The following is a 20482-nucleotide window of genomic DNA, read 5'->3' on the forward strand; positions in this document are numbered from 1 at the left end:
GCCCTTATACTTTTTGTTTGCTGCTCCACAAGTAGAATGCTTTGGATCACAAATAAGAAAATTTTCAGTCCTCCATGACCTCAGTTGAATCAAAATTTTGATATCTTAATTTTTTACTTAAAGCTGTTTTTCTATGGTCTTGTCCTCTCAGCAGCTGGATGTCTCTTGCAAAACGTTAAACATTCAAATCAGTTCAGTCAGAAACACAGGATAGTATTTTTAAACTGACAGGCTTGAACTCCAGATAATTTCAGATATGTGCTCATCCCTGGAGGAAAAATAGTAGCTTTTAAGTATATGAATAAAACTGCTACTGTAGCTTATTTCAAACTTGCTGTCAGTTAGAAGTGATCTTTGTTATAATTGTTGCTATACGGGTTTGACTGATGGATTATTTTCATGATTGCTTTGAATGGTCTCTGAATTCTAGTAAAAATACAGAAGAATTTGAACTTTTAGACTGTGCTTTTATGGACTATAGACTCATGTCCAGTTTTGAATGGTAAATAGTACCTGATGTGTGTAAACTATTACTTAAATTACCCTTAGATAGACTTTATTTGTCCTGAACTGCAGTGCTTTGTATCTCTAAGTTTCAAAAATGTGTGTTTAGTAAGAAACATGGAAATGAGACATTGCTAGACCTGTACTTTTCCATAAGCTACGGCTTGCTAGAGGCTTAGCCATTGCAGGGAGATACCTACATTCACAGTCTCACTTAGGCATGAAATATGGCGATCCCTACACCATATAAATACAGCCTGAGAAGGTCTGTATGGTTGTATGCACAGTGTGTGCACGTAGAGCCTAATGTCACCCTTTTGCCTCATTTAGTGACTGTTTCATTATTCACACCATTATACATAGTAATGTCAATCATTTCTGATAAACTCTGAAACTAAGGCTATCATTTCAGGGTGGCTGAAAATTTGGAGCTACATTTGTCAGAAAATCCTGCAGCAGCGTTTCTCAGCAATTTTAATCTTTTGAATGGTGGGTTCAAGTTTTCTTCTCTTTTTTACAAGTCACTGCTGTGTAATTTTGTAGGACAATAAGTTTTTCATTGTTCCTCAGACTTTCAAGGGATGCAACGTCTGGAGACTACTGACTTAATGTAATGTATTTTCATGGTACTCGTGTGCCCATACATGTGCTTGCATAGGTTACTCTGTCAGACCTTGTCCAATAAGATGCACAGATTCATTAGAGAGAAGAGGGGACTTAGTGGAAGAAGAAAATCTTAAAGGACTAAAGACTACTTCATTAATTTCAGATGTTCTCATAATACAGGGATGTGAGGTAGCCCATGCTCCTACAGGATAATGCAAATGGATACACAAGCCCTTCAGTCTTCCAGGAGAGTGACCTTTACTTTTGAAATTAAAGTGAATTACATGATAAGAAGTTTTTGTGTCCTTTATCACCTCTTAAAGTAAATCTAATGAAAAGGATACAGTCTGCAGGCAATTTAATTAAGCAGATTGGTACTGTTGGCACTATTTTTCTTCTCTTCAGGTATGAAAGTCAAAGACTGTGTGCAGAATCTTACTCAGCTGAGGCTGGACATTGTCTCTTCTGTGAATATTTCTGAGGAAACTATAGGTGCCATCTTGGCAGCCAGTATCTCTCATTCAAAGGTAAAACATCAGAAAAAGATACTGTGTTAACAGGTCAACCTATATATAGCCTGATGCGCCAACCAAAACAAAACAAACCACTTTGTTTGTGTGGCATCTTACAATTTTTCACCTCTATGCAGGACATTTTGTGAGATTTATGCCTTCAAAATAATAATGTGATGCATTAAGAGATCAATTCATAGCAGCACATCTTTTCCTCTAAATATCACTGCTTCATTACTTTCAGCAGTGTTCTACCCTGTGTGCTGACATGGAATTTGAGCTTTGCTATCCTGGTACTGTAGAAAAAGTGAAGGTTCCTGGAGAAAACGTTTTGCATCTTCCCAATTCTGATCTTTGCAGTATGGAGCTGTCTGATTTGATATTTTTTTTTAATTCCTTTGTGTGCTTATTGGTGTTCTCGCATTATCTTACCAGTATCTTGCCTTAACTCCGCTTTATCTGATCTCCCTTGTGTATTGTCTAAAGGGTGGATTGTGTAAGTTTTCTGAGTAAAGGACTGGGTGTGTTATCACTGCTTCTGTTCCCTGTGGTCCAAGTAATTAGTAAAAATCATGAAAAATGATAGCTTACATGTTCGCTATCTTGTTAATATTTGTGTGACTGAAAAGTTGGGGCACATTTCGTATAAACTAATCAGGACAATCAAGCAGCCACTGGGTGTCACTGATGCTCCACTTAGAATCATAGAATCATGGAGCAGGGTAGGAAAGAACCTTAAAATCATCTAATTCCAACCCCCATGCCATGGGCACGGACACCTCACACTAAACCATGTCACCCAAGGCTCTGTCCAACATGGCCTTGAACACTGCCAGGGATGGAGCATTCACAATTGCCCTGGGCAACCCATTCCAGTGCCTCACCACCTTTACAGTAAAGAACTTCCTTACATCCAATGTAAACTTCCCCTGTTTATGTTGCAGAAACAGTTGTAAGAAGCTCATGAAAAGTATGGCTATTACAAAGGCAGTTCAGACCATCATAACTACTTCTAGATGATTTGTTCTTTTGCATCTCTGGCAGCGTGACTGCCCTTATTGTTAGCTTGTTGTTTTGACACTAGTAAATGGTAATGAGAGAAGTCATCTTGAAATGATTCAGTTAAATGGGATTTGGTACACCTTTGATTTGCTGGAATTATAAGGCTGATTGACTTTATTTTCAAGTGACTTTCTATCCTTATTTTTTTGCCGAAGTCCTATGTAGAGTTGAGATAGATATACACATCTCAAATTTGTCTATCTATACAGATGTATATTTTTTGTTTACTTAAGTGCTTAAACCCTCCGTCAGTCCAATTGGAAAATTAAAGCTTATGCCTCTCACTGATTATGCAAGATGCACAAGTACTCTTTAAAGCTGGAGTTTAGGCATACCTATTAATTTATTATATATATAGTGACTGTCTGATAACCCCAATGATAGCTGCAGGCCCACTGCAGCCCTATATTTCTGTGATTCCATGTTACTACTGTGCTTGCCTCTGGAATGGTACGTCTGTGGGTTGTCTGTGCTTATTTCACTTATCCTTAATTTCTACCAGAATATCATGCTTTTGCCATGCCCATTGCCATGTGATGAAATGTTTTTAAACTTTAGACTATAAGCATTCATTTACTGAACATAGGAGTTTGGATTAGCTCTGGTGTTTGCAAATCTGTCAGGAAGGTTCAGAGGGACTTAATTTAGTGGATAATATATTGAATGGGCTAAAACTGTACTGAAATTATGATATTCATGGGAGGCATGAGGGAATAAATATCAAATTTTATCATAGAGTCAAATTTCTTCCACAAAAAGTAGTCCAAATCAGTATCCTTTTATGCTGGTAACAGAATTGTGTTTATATTCATACTGTGCTTCTTGCACATTCCCAAAAGAGTGAATATTTAAATATATAGGAAAGCCTTTGGAATCAGAAAGGCCTGGGAACTAAATCTAAATGCCAAATTAATAAGATGGAAATTAACATGTTCATAGGAATTAAAAAGTTAAATTGGATATCTTGACCAACTTTGGCTCCTAATTTAATTTTCTGGGGAACCCTCTTCCTCACTGGGTACTGTCACTAGTTACAAATGCATTCACTGGAGGCAGTATAGATAGATCCTTTCCTAAGGAGTATGGTGAAGCCCTGAGTACAGTACTTTGGCCCTTCTGAACTTCTAATTTTTCTGGACTTGCTGCCATTTGCCTTTCAGGCATTTCAGGAGAAAGGGTAGCTAAGAACCCCTGATATATCTGGACTTCAAGCATTTGTCTTTTGATGGACATTTTCATAGGAAGAAACAAACTAGCATTATCCTAGGAGGTTTTATTGTGGTCTCACCCTAGGTCTGCTTAGGCATTTGTCCCTTTATCCACTAGTAAATAATAACACTTCAAATGAGTGTTGAACTAAGAAGTGTGAGCTAGCTCAGAGTGAGCATATAGGAATCCCCAAGTTTTACATCTGTGTGTTCTTTGAAAGAAAGAAAGTCCATATATTTTTTATTTTAGCGACTTGTACATCTAGATTTTGATCCATAAGTGTTTCTGCAACAAACCTGTATATGTATCTGCTAGAATGGATATGTTCAGCATTGTACATGTGCCTGCTTATGCTATGAATGCTCATAGAATAAATGATTAACCTGTTCACAAATGAAAGCAAATCTTTATGAGAAATATGCTTAATTTCTTTATATGTATATAGAATACAACGTAAGAACGTACCAGTCTCATATAGAGCTGTATAGTTAATTCAGGTCTGTGGATGACTGTAAATTGTCATGTTACTGTGACACAAATTATTGGCTATAGAAGAAGGCGATGCATTTCAGGGAGAAACATTTTTAATACACATATATTATGATAGGTTTCTTACAGTGCCTTTGTGGTAGCTTTAACCGGAAGATGTGATGAAGAAGTACTTAGCCTGCTGCTAAAGCTACCTGAAAACAGTAAAACTTCCCTGGTAGTAGAAGAATTATGTTCTTTACCAGCTCTGGACTTGTATACCATGTTTGTACTGATTATACAGAATTTGAACGTACGTCATATTTTTTACAAGGTAAGATTGGGAAAACCAGCATGCAGTTCCTATAATTTTCCTTTGAAGGTAGTTTAAAACATGCAGCTAGATAAATTAAATGGTTCTATTATCTCTTCAGATCTTCTTTCTCTGTGAAGCAAACACTGAATGTACGCCATTTTTTCTGTCTTCGTTTAACTCCACAAAATAAATGCAGCAGTTGAAGAATGGGATTGGTAGATGCTACTGTATTCCATTTCTTGCTTCCTCAGGAAAATTATCACTAAGGAATTAATTATGAAAGCTTTAGAGAAAACACAAGAGATAGAAGACAGTTTTATTAATCTTTAGCAGAGTTTGCAATTCCTGCAATTAATCACTGCTTAATGTGAAAGTGTGGAAGACTGATGTGACATCATTGGAACTAAAACAAGCATAGGCATTTGCATTATAAGAATTACAAAATTGGTTTTGGGGAAAAAATTGTAGCACTCTGAAATGCACTTTATTTGCTGTAGAAATCATGTTGGAAATTCAGGTAGCTCCTTCAGGAAGGAGTTTTCCAACTCTCAAGATAAATCTCTCCATAAGCACAAGCCTCCTATATTTTACATGACCCAAGTCAAAAGACTTTGACAAGAACAATAGAGTGCCAAAGCTATAATGAAGGGGATGCAGAAGTCTGTAGCAAAATGGTATTATCTGTACAACTGCAGATAAACTGGGATCTAGTGTGGGTTTTCAGTGAGATAATATTTTTGCTTGTAAGAGCAAAATTATCAGATGAGATTTCTGACAGTTAGCAGACATTTATTTCAGTTCTTTTAGGGTAACGGATTGACAGAACATAAAATGTTGTAAGTACAAATAGTTGAAAACCAGTTATAACATTGGGAGGACGAATATTTTGTTCATCCATATTCTGGATGCTGCGTGTGCAGGTAAACAGGTTGACCACACACTTTTAAAAACAAGACAGTTTCCCAGAATATGTTAAGATACTAGAGGAAAAAGGAAAGATTTCTGCTTTCTGAATTATCTGCCAGCCTAGAGGAGGAATAAGGAGTGGGGGAAGAAAGGGCAGGTAGGAGGTGGAGAGTGAGAAAAAAAACAGTGCTTATTCTTATGGTCTTTTCTACTGAAGTCTTACTGAAGCACAATGAATTCCTAGCAAAGAATAAAAAACAGCATCTTGGGTAGGAGAGCTCTTTTCAGCTCAGTAGGTATAAATGTGTTATCTGGATTTTAATTCCTGATTTGTCATAGGCCAAAGAATTTGTCTTTAGCTGAATTTGAGAGTAACTGGGGAGTTACACTAAAAGGCGTTTTGTTGAACATGGTTTGCAGGTACATTTTAAGATCAATTTTATAAAAGACTGAATAATTTTGAGTGTTTCTAAAGGCAAATTATTGTTGTAATTTTTTTTCCCTTCTTTTCCAAGATTAAGATACCATCTGAGGTAGGCAATGTGCTAAACATGCTACTGGATGTGGTTTCTAGTATCAGCTCTCTTCTCAATAAAGCCCATTATGTCATGGAAAACCTTCCAGTGTTCCTCCAAAGAATTCAAACTGCTGCTGTGCTTGACATCTCTTCATTGCAACAGGTATGTGTATGGTTTTGATATACAAACCTAGTTCCTATTATCAGGTACTTTGTTAGGGATGTGTGCTTAGTAAGAAGACTAGTAGAAATTGTGTCCTAGAAAGTCAGGGACAGAGGAGTCCATAGACTCTATGAAGATTCATTTGGTCTCTTTCAAGCACTCTGGTAATTTAGAGACTACAGATTATTGAAGGTGTTTTTTCTGTCATCTCTTAATTTTTATTTATTTATTTTTTTTTAATTTAGGAGATCATAGCCTAAATTAATAGGCTGTTAGGTTACTGATTCATAATAATAGCATGTATTATCTGTGATTTGGAGATAGCCATGCCTTTTCTGCTAATGCTGTAGTTTTTTGTTTGTTTCTTTGTTTTAACAAACAGACTATTATTCTGTTTATAAGAAATAGCTTTGCTTTTTTAATGCCTAAGTTTTCAAGATAACATGTGCAGTTGTGTCTGCCATGGGTTTCTGTTTTTGTCACTTCATGTTTTTGTGTGGTAGTTCTGCTTGGCACTTAAATGTGGAATGAGAGGTGGGAGTGAGCATATTTCATTTGTTGCTGCCTTTAATTGCAGTTGCTGTGTGAACATATATGCAGCTAGCACAGTGGTGGATCTAACGTTAAATAAGTTCAATTCCTTAAAAAGACCTGCTGAACCTGATAGCATACCTTACCTTTTGGATTTGCTATTCTTTGTGGGAAGTTTAGGATTTTATTTGGTTCTAAAATTGCAAATCTGTAAGAGATCCCTCAGTATCTGTTCTATGATTCTATGGTAGACAGTACATGCAGGTTTGTGACTACAGTACAGAGTAAACACTACCTTAAATAATAGTTATATAAATCTTTTTCAAGGTCTTCTGATCTGTGTGATAGAGGCATGTTGTTAAATGTTCTTCTGTATGTATTAGTTTCCGTTTGGAGCCTCCCTTTTGGGGTAGCTCTTTGGATGAAGCAATAAAAGGTTTTCATCAGGTGCTTACATCTTTTCTGCTTTTCTGAAACTAGTTCTGTACGCGTCAGACTTTTTTATGAACAAATGAAGTATTCTTTTTGGAGTGAAATCTCAAAGTTGCTTATTTGATTGAAGAATCTCTCAAAAGGTCCTGTTGTCCTGTTCAAAAAGAGTTTGCAAAGGCACAAATCGAACAGTAGAGGGCCTTCTGGTTACGATTATAATGCTTGCTCCATGGCAATCCATATTCTATAGCTATAGCATCTATTTAACCTTGGAATTTTTGTTCCTTTTTATCTTTTACCCGTATAAGTATCCTTGTAAAGTATCCTTTCCTTTTCAGGTTTAACTGGAGGTTTTTATTACTTTCTAACAATACCATTGATTATTAATTACTTTTTTTCTGCTTTTTCTGTAGTGGCCAGACTTGTGCTACGAATAACAGTGCTACTAAAGTGAAAATATTGCTTATGCACTTCCCTTCTTAAATTTTTTTTTCTATTTCCAAAGAAATCAGTCCCTTCTGGATTTTTATTTTCATGATATCTTGCAGCAAAGTGGTTCAGTGACCTAGGAAGACTATCAAATAATGTATGTAGAGATTTTTAAAGGTAAAAATATATGGATCTTCAGCATACAGATTGTCTCCTCATTAACTTTTAACTGAAAAAGTTATTTTGAAGTTGATTAAAAAAACACCAAAACCTCTATAATAAAAGAGGTAATAAAGTAATTTTCAATTATGCACGTGGATTTTTATCCGAAAGACAAAGCTAAAATACCTTTAATATATCTGTAAAATGTGAATTGGTGTGCTACATGTTGTGCAACAAAAGATTATGTAAAAAAACCTCAGTATCTACCAGTCAGTGGTAACTGGAATACAGAGCCACATTCAACTGTTAACAACCCTGAGTGAATGGATAACTCCCTGAGGAAAAGCGCTGCTGGTTTCAATCATGATTTTTGTTTGCTTGTTTGAAATTATTTGAAATTATTTGCTTATATTTCCATAGCTAATTTTTGATATGTCAGTCATGAATGGACATGCTGGAGGGGACTTGCTGATTTACTGAATGCTGTCAAGTTGTGAAATGTGGCCTCATTCCATAATCTCTCCACTAACTTGAACAAGTTTTCTGTTGAAAGTATCATTACTGAAAAGCCTCTTGGTGTTTTAAATCTATAAAATTCTGGCTTAAGTTTATTCATGACTAGTATGTTTACTCTTGTATCAAAAATGTTCCATAGCTTTTATAACTTCTTTGACTTGCCCATGTGTTTGTTTAAGGCCAGACATAGACCTTCTGTTCTGATAAATTAAATAGATTTATTTTTATGTTTATTTTGTTTGGTTTAGTTTTATTTCCTTTTGTAACAAGCTCTCAGTTGTCTCAAACATCCTAGTGTCATCTTCATACACTGTGTTAAGATTATTTTGAATGCTGGGGACAAGAAATGTGTACAATCATCTTTGAGGGGAATTATGGCTGATGACTGGTAGTTCTGCTCATTCATGTCTATACCACCTAAAATGACTTTCTTAATCTTGCATTCACCTTTTTTGTAATCTGCATATATTTTTGTCTCTTACTTGATCAAGGATCAGCAATATACTCAGGTAAGCTCCATTTTATAACAGCATCTCACAATTTTAGTTGATAAATAATGTTTTACACTCTCTCTTTTTACACTTGATTTACTTTAAATTAGGTAATTGGTTTCTTGCCATATTGCGTTCTGATCATCTCTTCTGCTGAAATGCCTTCTGCTATTAAATTATGGGCAAATTTCAGTTATTTGCTTCTTTCAGGGCTAAAAAACATCACAATAATTGATCACTAAGATCAGTCTCACAGGAATAACACTATCAACTTCTCTATGACCCAGTATTTTCTTTCCTTTTAAGAGCATCCATGCAATATCTTCTTAATGCCATTTTTTACCCAACACATAGATATTGGATTAATGCTGATTAATATTTTCAAGGACAAGAACACTAGTTTAGAGATAGTATATGTCTTTTTAAGGAAAAAACACTTGCCTTACCAAATAAATATACTGTGTTAGTCTGGAATGATTCTATGATGCATTTAACTCTACTCCTCACATACTTTCTTTCTTTAATTGCTCTCCACTTTAAAATTTATTGCATATCTTGCCTTATGAAACATCACAACAAGATATCCATTATTTCCTGGAGCATTATGTCCTTCTTGAGTACAGTTGGATTTTCTACTCTTTATTTAATTATTGCCATCTAAATTTGATAGACCTGAAAAACAATTCAACCACATCAGTAATTTTGCCATTTTTTAACCAGATTCTACAATAAAGACCTTGTTTTGTTTATGGCTCTACTCAGAAGTAGGAATATTTATTTCTCTGTATTTGTTACTTTTATCCCTTTGGTTTCACCAGATTTTGAAGTATCTTTAACCACCTTGTAACTTTGCAGGAAAATTGCCTTTTTTCTCTGTCTCTCTTAATGTAATGATTCTGAATTTGTTTTAGTTTTATGTTTGAGCTGTAGCCTGGCTTGGTTTCTTTTTTTGAATAGTTGATATTTCTACTCCACATGAATTTGTTTTTATTAATAATACTTTTTTTTTTAAGCACACAGCTGTCCAATTAGATCAGAAGCCTCTATACTATGAGGGGTTTTTCTCCATTTGAGAATCCAGTTCCAGACAGTTTTTTTAATCTTCAGTAGCAGCCTTCCTCTGCCATGAATCTGTTGGAGCAAGTGACTTGACAAATTGTTTTTTTTTGTAGGAGGCTGCTTTTTTGGGGTCATCAGCTTTGATTACAAGCCTACTTTGTTTAGTTTAAACTAGAACAGCTGGATCAAAGATAGTGTTTTTGTGAACATCCATCCAAGATAGTTCTCCCACTTTATCAAAGCCAAATTTTAGGTAACATCTTACTGAGTCAGTGGATACTTAGTTGAAAGACAGTAAGTAGATTCAGTCTGTTGGTGGCAGCTTACTGCATAAATATTCAATATGTAAATTTCAAGTTATTTTTGATTGGAATTGGAATTAATTGGCAAGTTTGTACTCTTTGACTGAAATAAACCTCATTTATTCTTCTAGTGCAAATAGTGACTAATAAGGATTCAAACCCACTTTTATTCAGCATTGTGCATAAATAAACTTTATACCCCAGTAAAGTCCAGCCAACAGATTCATTCAAGAGCTGTAAATGATGGTATTATAAAATCTGGATACTATTTATTTACTATGCTGTATGTTGAAACTGTATGCAAAACCTCAGATTTTTGAAGCCAACACTGAATTGTAAATAACACTTTCTAATATTCCTCCATGATTATTAAAGAAGCACCTGGCACTTCAGTAAATGCATTGATCAGGATAAACGGCTTCTAATAGCACAATCTCTAAACTGACTGTGATTTATTCTTTATATAAAGTGCTGCACTATTTTGAAAATTGACTCTTATGTTAAAAAAAGACAAAACAAAACAAACAAAACAACAAACAAAACAAATAAAAAAAATTCAGTGATAAAATGATAATTTATTCCAGTGTGAAATTTGTTTGGTTGACATCTCAATCTTTTTACTATTTGCCAGTTGTGCAGTCTTCAAATGATATCTGATAGTCTAATTATGCTTTTCTTGACAGGCATCTGCAACAGCAATGAGCAACATGTGGTCCAATGCAACCTTCAGTAATACTCTAGCAGCATCTTGTCTTACAATTGTATCCTCTCTTAGAACTGCATCTGTACAGCCTTCCATGAGATGCCAGTTACAACTGAGGATGATATTTGAAAAATGAAGCTGCACAAAGGAGGCTGTTTTTTTTGTTTGTTTTTTTGTTTGTTTGTTTGTTTTTGTTTTTAATGTGGTGAATGATGGTGCTCATTAGATATACTCTAGTCATGAGCAAATGGCAATAATAAATGACTCAAGATGTGAAAAAACTAGAAACATATCTAACAAGTTAGAAGATATAGTTGAAAAATAGGTTTTTAGGGCATGTGTGCTTGTCTTTTTTTTCCTGTTCTTAGCAACTCTTTTCACTGCAAACATTTATATGCAATATGGTTTGGGTTTTCTGCTGTCTTTGACACAAGTCTAATCTACCAGAAGAGTAGAGTTTGTGAAAAGTGACATTATAGTCAAGGAAACTGTAGACCAGTTGTCTTGATATTTTCATTCTTTTTCTTCCTGATACACAGTATTTTTCAAAGTTTAATGTAGTACATTATGCTACTGTCTTTCATCAAATATTCTGGCAATTAAAACTGCATTACCCTCTCCTCTTCCCCCCCCCCCCATGATAAAAGTGATCAGAAAAACAGAAAAGCACAGCAGGCCCTCATTCTTGTAGGCAGTTACAGCAATCTAATTTTGTCAAGCTCCTTGGATACCAATACTGAGAGAACACCAGGGCTTCTCCCTGAAGCTACTAAAAGCAACTTTAATTCATCTGTATTTCTGTTTGTTTTTTTCTAGTTTTTGCAAAGTGGGCAGTTCAGAAGTTCAGCTGTTGGGTCCCTAGAGTCTGTAATCAAGGCAGTGTGTAAAGAAGAATCTTCATTATTCAGCAATGCAAACCTGTTCATCGACATGCCCAGAATCAAGAGACTCTCGGAGGACGATATGGCAAAATATGGCATTCCTGAAGACTCAAGTAAGAAAAACTATCAGAAATTGTATGTATGCATTCAGAGTTTAGAGAAGTTTTTCCTTCCTAAATGGAAATGTTTATATACCAGCTGACATCTCAGCTGACACTGTAATTCTGAGCACAAGGGTTAATCAATAGAAGTTTTATGGCTATGAGATAATTACGGATGAGACATAAATGATTCTGTTTGTTTTCTATCTATCTTTACAAATAATAAATAAGTATATTCCTGTCTTAGAGACATATTTATTAGACTTTTTAGGGCACTTGGTATTAAAAATGTGTCTCTCAGATACAAGATTGAGAATTTACTGCTGCATGCCTTTCTTCTGTGAGCACAAAGCTGTGGTATTATTGTGCAGTAAAATACGCAAGCCCTCTGGATAAAATGTTTTTTAATAGTTGATACTCCTCTTTATCAAATACCTAGAAAATCTCCTGGCTCTTTCATAATTTCACCTTTGCTCCCTTTCCTCAATACATTTGACTCTCCCTGATTAATTTTAGTAATGTTAACAACCTTGTTAGTGCCTCAGTGGCCCTGTGAGAGAATACAGTGATAGAGTATCACTAGGGAAGGATCTGTGACTGTGGATCATGACTCTCTCATCTATCAGTTTCTACAGCCAGAAAATGATTCTGGCTTGACTGATACCCTGGGGAGGGAGCCAGAGCTCTGCCCTAGCCGTCTTCACTTATGTGTGGGGGACAGCAGTAATCAGGCAGCTCTGCTTTTCTTTTCTATTTGAAGAATGCACTTAGCAGGATGGCTGATTAGGGAGATTGTTTGTGACTTAGCCTCTTTCAAAGCTGTTTAGGCTAGAAGTGCTATTTGTTTCTCGATTATTTATTTATTTATTTATTTTAATATTGTCACAACTGGAGTGTTGTAAGCCATTTTACCTCAGGACCTTGAAATACCTTTAAAGCTGTTAGTTCCAGCATTCATATGAGTGAATGAATTCTGTTTCTTTTATTTTAAAAAATTGGTAAACGAGGCAATGTAAAATCAAAGTAGAAACATTTCTAGGTGGCCACAGAAACTTAATCTGTACTCCTTCACAGTGATTAACTTGCACTTATTTTGTGTACCAGACACTTGCCAATGACTTTCTGAAAATCAGACTCAAATTAGCCAGACCTCTCGGTCTTTGGCATATTGATATTTCTGACTGACCAGCTTGAAGCCTCTTAATTCATTCGTTTAGCAATGATTGTGTTTAGTAATGATTGTTTCCTTGAGGAAAGTGAAAAATTGAACAAAGAAACACTTGTTTCTTTAACTTTTGGCAGGAGTTTACATGGTTTTGACCTAGTTTTCGATTACGTAAAATAATTTGTCTTCCTTGAGGAGTTAATGACATTACTTAATATTTCTACACAGCACTGGAAATGGGATATTTCTAAATCCACTCATAATAAATAATAAAAAAACCCACCCCAAAGCACATGAGTTGGACGTAAAAATCTAAATGTTTCTGATAGTAAACTCATTGACCTTACTTGAGTGCAAGTGCAGTGGGATATCTTGTGTCTTGTAGTGGGATATTCTTTGGATCCCAGTTCTGAAGGACATGCATTCTAAAGCATTATAAACCCCTCCTAATGTAGGAACATGTGTTTTTCATTAAGGAATGGAAAAGTAAACTGATTAGATTTTTCAAATCAAGAAGTTGTGCCATGCTGTTTTTCCCTTGTGCTTTTAGTAGGTTATCGCAAAATCATACTAATAAAAAAATGTGTATTTGTGAACGAATTTCTGTATACCTACTTCTTTCTTAAGAATAGAAAACTGCAGAACAACCAAGGGTGAGGAGTAAGTCTGAATGTTTCAAAGTCACTCTTCCCTCAGCATTCGTTTTCTGGGCAGACGTTTTGTGCATCCTTCCACTCTAAAATTCACTAATGTAACTTTTAGGATAGATGGGGTTCACAGGCTGGTTTTCACAAATGTGAGAACCTCTTTAGTTTGTAATTCTTTTTTGCTTGTCTCATTGTTGTGGTTTAAGCCCATCCGGCAACCCAGAACCACGCAGCCACTCGCTCACTCCCCACCCTTCCTTCCGAAGGGGATGGGGAGGAGAATTGAAAGAATGTAACTCCAACGAGTTGAGATAAGAACAGTCCAGTAACTAAGGTATAACACAAACCACTGCTGCTACCACCAGTAATAATAATGATAAGGGAAATAACAAGGGGAGAGAATACAACCACTCACCACCTGCTGACCAATATCCAGCCTGACCCAAGCAGTGATCTAACCCCTCCAGATAACGGCCCCCAGTTTATATACTGGGCATGACGTGCTGTGATGTGGAATACCTCTTTGGCTAGTTTGGGTCAGGTGTCCTGTCTCTGCTTCCTCCCGGCTTTCTCTCCTCCCTGGCAGAGCATGAGACTCAGAAAGTTCTTGGTCAGAGTAAATGTTACTGAGCAACAACTGAAAACATCGGTGTTATCAGTGCTGTTCCCAGGCTGAAAGTCAAAACCACAGCACTGCACCAGCTACTAAGAAGGAGAAAAAATGACTGCTACTGCTGAACCCAGGACACTCATGTTTAGAGTTCTGCATCCTCAACACTATCACAGACTGTGGTTAGATAATTCCTATTCAGGGACCCTTACTGATTGCTTGGTGGCAATTCGATGGTATTTAGCATGGAGTTATAGCAGATGCTAAATTAAGACTCAAGCTTTTCTTTGAAATTAATAATAATAATAATCCAAATTTGCCATTGTTTTCTGTCTTAAATGTGAGTGAATCTCTGCTTTTGCAGCTCCATTTTGCTTGAAGATTTATCAGGAGATTTTGCAGTCTTCTAATGGTGCTTTGCTCTGGACTCTCCTAAAACCTTTATTGCATGGGAAGATACTGTACAATTCAAACATCAACATGATTGACCTGGTGATGAAGAAGGTGAGTATCAAAAGAAACACTATTTCTATTTATTGATTTTTGTCTTTGTACTTCATTTTAAATGTCCACTTCTTTTACGATAGGTAGAATCAATTGGATAATTGCCTTTCAGAAAACTGGATCCACCCTGACCCCTGAGTTCTCACCTGGCTCTCGCTGTCAGCTTAATATATCTCTTATCTTTTATCCTACTTGTTATAGTGGTTTCATCTCAGTGTGAAAAGCAGAAGTTTTTTCAAAGTCCATTAAATCTTGTATAGATGGATTAAAAAGAGAATATTAGCAGAAGAAGCATGTGAATCATATTCTAGTGAGGTGTAGGATATGTATTCCAAGTGAGCTTTTGCCCTCAACAAATGTTTCTTATGATGAGAACTCTAGTGGGGCAGAATAAGTAGCTGTGGGGAAGGAAGGCTTCATGAACGAAAGTCTGTTATGAGGAGTCACTGAGCTGCATTTAAAAAAACCCACCCACCCAACCAAAAAATCTGCAGTACATCCTTTCTGATTATGTTTCTAACACCAGCAATATGAGTGAGCTGCTATATGTGTGGATGCTGATGCCTTGATATTATTCAACAGTTTTACTGCCTTTGCAGTTTTGATATGGTAGCTGTTCTGTCTTTAGCATAATTATCTACAATGAAAGAATTGTTCATGACTAGCTTTAAGGCCTCTTTAAGAGGAGGGATGATAAATTGTTTTAAGTATAGTTCTGTGTAAATTTTGCATTTATCTTGAACCTGTATGTTTTTTACCCTGAATGTTACTGATTGCAAGAATGGTAATTAGGTTAGTTTAAAATGTAGAAAAAGCATTACTGCTTGTATGTGTTACGACAAAAGACTGTAGCTACTTTAAATATGATAGTAACTATTTTCCATGCAAATGGAGTGTATTGTAGTATTTGGACTTTTGTTTTAAAAAGTTAGTAAAAAAAGCCCAAACACAACTAAGCCAAAAAAACACATGCTAGATAGAAGATACTAGGTAACTTTATGGTTTCTGCTGTGAATTGGAAATAAGGTTTCAGTGATTCCATATTTTGCTGTTAAATAACTTTAATTTGGGCAACAGGCCATCTCCCTAGAGTTGTGCATAATTAATTTTAAATTTTTAGTCAGCCAGAAATGAAGGTGCACTTGATGCTTATAGAAGGAAATTCTATAAAGAATGAGATGTGAGAAATGATAATTATATTCTGTGTTACAATGACATTTAAAACAAGGCACTTAAGACATTTCCACATTATTTTGCCAATTAATATGCTAAAATCATGTTCTTAAAGCATCTGTAAGAAAGATAAATGTCCTGCATACATTGTGTTCTCCTATGGATCTAGTGAAAGCAAGGCTCCGTAACATAGTTCAGGATGAAGTTTGCTAGTTTTTTTTTTTTGTTGTTGTTTTTTTGGTTGTTTTGTTGTTGTTATTTGGTTGATTGGTTTTTTTTAGTGCTCTGGACCAGTGCAAAGATTCTGGTAGGTGCCTCCAGCAGAGTTTCTCATTTGCTTTATGTATTCTTCGGCTCACAAAATTTTCACCATCCTATTCAGGAATCTTTGTTAATATGCTCTCACACTTCCCCCAGACATGTAGATCTAACAAGCAAGTATGGATGTGTATCTGTTTATGTGTAAATATGCAAGTAGTAGGAGAGTTTCTTCAGCAATTTTATCATTTGTTCTATTACGGAAGTCTGTCTGCTATTGCTTGAACAGAAACAAAATTTAAATGCAAAATATTGTCCCAAGTGTCTCAAACACATCTACTAAAAAATTAGCTGCTAAAAATTACTCTGTAGCTCTTACAGAGCCAAATCTTCTACTGGAATTGGAACAGAAGTACTAATTGCTTTTATACTATGTGACCACATGGCAGGTATTTAATAAAAGAAAGAATTAGAGGAGTAAAGCTAAAAAGAACATTGATGCTTGTATAGGAAGATATATTCTTTACGTTTTTCACATGGACTATTTTATATTAAGACTGTGTAGTTGATCATTCTTCAATAACTTGTGAGGTTGCTGGTTTTACCTTCTGGGAAGTCAACAGTTCTAAGGTGTAGAATAACTGACCACCAGATAGAGCCTGTAGTGCTAACAGAGCAAAAAAGTTCAGTGGCAACTGGCATCTGGGAGTTCAAAGACAGTGTGTGATGTCTTTGATCCTTGCTTTTACTACTGAACTTTTTGCCACTGAGCTGATCTTATGAAAGCATTTCTTATTTCAAAAGAGTCTCAGAGTTGATCTTATATTCAGGCAATCACATTAGAACAACTTCGTGCTATTTCTTTGCAATTGAAACAGTCAAACAATATATATATAAGGAAAATATATAATTAGCAAGACAACTGAGAATGAAAGTAAGAAAACTAGCAAATTAATTAATTTCAGTTTCCTGGCTTTTGTCTAGTATAATTATAAAAATTGATAGTGAATTGAGTAATTTCTTATTCGAATCTTACATATCCTGTCTGGCTCTTCATAAGCACACTTGACTTGTCAGCCTCTTAAAAGATGTCATTATAAAAGCAGTTCGATAAGCTTAAAATACCATTTTTATTCTTACATCATGAGGAGGCTTAGGCATATTCAATCCATGACCAAAGTTGATACTCTAATTTAATCAAAGGCAATATCCAGCCTAGATGTTATGAAGAATATTTATTTTAATGGATCTTCATTGATTAGAGAGAACTTGATGAGAATTTCTATTAAGCATCAAAGTCCAGCTGGTCATTAGCATACAAACTCACAGGAGTTGCTTTACCATGTAAGATTAAACATTCTTCTTGCCTTATGTTCTGATTTCTGGTGTAATCAGTAAAGGTTGTATAGAGAAGAGCTGGAGAATCAGTAAAGTGATATTCCCCCAGATACTGTCCCAGCTTCCCAAACCTTAAGGATCAGGCTTGCCAGGAGTGGATTGTTATAATTTGTCCACTTGCATTTTCAGCTTATATAAACTCTTATTATTCACAGTGTCTTTGATGAGGTGCTCCGTGTCAACTGCCTCTTCTTTGCTTGTTCAACTTCAGCAGAGGCAACTTCTTTTTTAAAATCCTGTGTTTCTATCTCCCAGCTATGTTTATTCCTTTTATTTACTTCCACTACTACTCTTTATTTTAATTTATTATTATTATAGCAAATTTAAAATTTGCTTAGCATGGATTTCAGAATTATTAGTCTGTATTCCTCTGGTTCCCTTAGCATCTTTCCTATGAATAGCATTGCATTTGTAATTTTCCACTTCCCTGATAACAAATTATTTTTAATCAAGAGGTTACACTACAAAGAATTCTTCAAACATTTAATCCTTGAGTGCTCCTAGAGTTCTTGGCTAGATGGTATCTTTTCCTGGAAACTACTTATTGTTCATTTTGTTAAACTTTATGACCTTTTAAAATTATGCTTCAATTTGAGACATTCTCTAAAGTCCTCTCCATGTAGAAGGCTTCTCATTTTAAACAATCCCCTTTTTTTTCTGAGTCTTTCTTCTGTTATTTGGATATAATTTTTCTTTTTTTTTTTAAAGGGAAGTGGAATGGGGAATCTCACAGAAGTTAAATGCATAATTTTTTTCAGGAAAATGAAAATATTTGAAAAGGTCCCATTGGGGCCTTCTATGCTACAAACAAGAAGAAATAATCACCACAAATTGTTTTCCCATGTTGTGCTAGGAGTAGTATTTTGCAAGAGTGAATTAAAATGCTAAGGCAAAAAATTGTGTACTTTCAATAGGACTTACTGCAAAGTGTGGTCCAAATTGAAGTTTACAATTCATCGTTCAGACCATGCTTCCGGCTTTCACTTTTGTTACATATTTAGTCACAGTAGTTTGAAGGAAAGATCCATAAGGTCTGCAAATGCTTTCTTTTGAGTATGTCCTAACTGTTTTCTTTTTAATATCTTTCTGAAACACGTCTGTGGTTGTGTGAAAGAGATATTGTAAAATAGAGGTCTTTATAATACTTCAAGTAGGAAATATCCATGCTGCAGGGAGCCTTTAATTTGCTTGGTATTCAGAGATTGCAGGAAATACTTTTCTTAAGTAGAAAAAAAGAAAACATGGATATCCTTAGTGATGATTATCAAAGTTAAATGGAAAAGAGTTGCAGAAGATCTGAAGTGTGACAGTTTTTCTTTTTTCTTAAGATTTGCTGCGCACAGTTTTTATTTCATTGGTCTTCACGTATTGTTTTTCCAGGCTAATTTCACTTTTAGTTTTGTGGAAAACTTGAAGACTTATTCTGAGACATGGCTTAGGATGTCTGAGGTTTTTAAAACCAGTGGAAATGTCCTCACAGTCTCACACCTGCAGGTTGGTGAACTGGGGTGGCTTCCTATTTTCTGGTTATTTTCTTTGTAATGTAGAAAGGTTTTCTGTGCATGTAAAACTAATCTAATCTAAGCCATCTAATCGGCTTCAGGTTTAAAAACTGCTGAAAAGGAGGCAGTTTAGCTTTAGCTTATGAGCCTACAATGTGGTACTGAGAAAATTCTGAGATGAAAATAGTTAAAACCTGTATTACCTCACTATGTCCGGTATTACCAGGCAACGGGGAAATAAATAGGTACACCAACAAGCTTTATACACTTATTTATGGAACTTGTTTGCTTATCACTTGCTTTTTCCAAAAGTGTGTGTAGCTGATAAAAAAATAGATGTGAGAAAAATATTGACTGAAAAAAAAAAAGAGAGTAATTTCATTACTGGGATTTTTCCAATCCTACATATTTGTGTCCTTTTTTCCCCTAATAAAATTTAGTTTTATCATGTTTGACTTGTGAAAACATGCATGGGAACACTTTGGGAAAATAAGAGCAGTCCTGTCATGGTCCATACATGTCAATTGAACTGTTATGTAAGTTTGTTTAAGGAATGATGCTAACAATCATGCATTAGACTTGCAGATGCCAGGATGCTCTTGTAGAGCTAATGATTTTTTCCCACTTAGAACTTGATGAATGAGGTAAAGAAGTTAAAATAATGTAAAAGAAACTCTCAAATGCCATTTTTTTAAAGGTGTTTTTTTAATACTGTTAAAGCTAATAGTATAAAGGGCCAAAAGTCTTGCATGAGAAGAAAATGGGTTTCTGTCCTAGCAGACTTGCAAGGGCATTAAAATGGACTCACAGTTGAAGTATTGGCAGTAAAGGAGGACAGATATGTAAGCAATGGAGAGTATATATTCTGCTGTTTACTTGAAATGTGTGGAGTCAGACTTTTAAGAGGAGAAGACATGGAGAGGCTAAGTGACTTCTCCAGTGTTATGCAGGAAATCTCAGTAATGGAATTAAACATGAATGTATATGTATATTTTATATTTCTTTAAAGAAGACAAACCTGATGTAATATCTAAGACTTTTCATTTTAGGAAGCACTGCAAAGCAATTTCATAAAGCACTTCGTAGAAAGTCATTTGGATATTGACATGGAAAAACTCTTTAAAAAAATGCAAGTATATGGTATGTACATAAAAGTACATGTACTGAGTACCCTTATTAAACTTAAACTTAGAACTGTTCAGTTGAAATTGAATGTTTTGCCTACTTAAATTATACTAAAGTCACAGTCTTTAAATTATCTTGTTGAGTTAGTATCAAATATTTCTAGTCTTTTTTCTTGTGAGTGATTGGATAATTTTCATTTCAAAATACTGAAAGACTGGAAAAATCTGGTA

At 35.3% G+C, this 20482-nt stretch overlaps 1 protein-coding gene across 2 annotated transcripts in view; it reads left to right on the forward strand.

Annotated features, from left to right (window-relative positions):
• Positions 1 to 20482, forward strand: part of ABCA13 (ATP binding cassette subfamily A member 13) — a 174440-nt gene that overhangs the window by 40607 nt on the left and 113351 nt on the right. For both annotated transcript variants that reach the window (XM_062610878.1, XM_062610879.1), the window contains 8 exons: positions 917 to 993; positions 1516 to 1637; positions 4501 to 4695; positions 6099 to 6263; positions 11705 to 11882; positions 14657 to 14796; positions 19006 to 19119; positions 20177 to 20267. In XM_062610878.1, coding sequence (XP_062466862.1) covers positions 917 to 993; positions 1516 to 1637; positions 4501 to 4695; positions 6099 to 6263; positions 11705 to 11882; positions 14657 to 14796; positions 19006 to 19119; positions 20177 to 20267 — 1082 coding nt within the window. The remainder of the gene's footprint in view (positions 1 to 916; positions 994 to 1515; positions 1638 to 4500; positions 4696 to 6098; positions 6264 to 11704; positions 11883 to 14656; positions 14797 to 19005; positions 19120 to 20176; positions 20268 to 20482) is intronic.

This window comes from Pezoporus occidentalis, unplaced genomic scaffold (assembly GCF_034315485.1).
Source record: "Pezoporus occidentalis ecotype Australia unplaced genomic scaffold, CSIRO_AGI_Poc_V1 ctg15, whole genome shotgun sequence".
In the NCBI taxonomy this organism is placed as follows: Eukaryota; Metazoa; Chordata; class Aves; order Psittaciformes; family Psittacidae; genus Pezoporus; species Pezoporus occidentalis.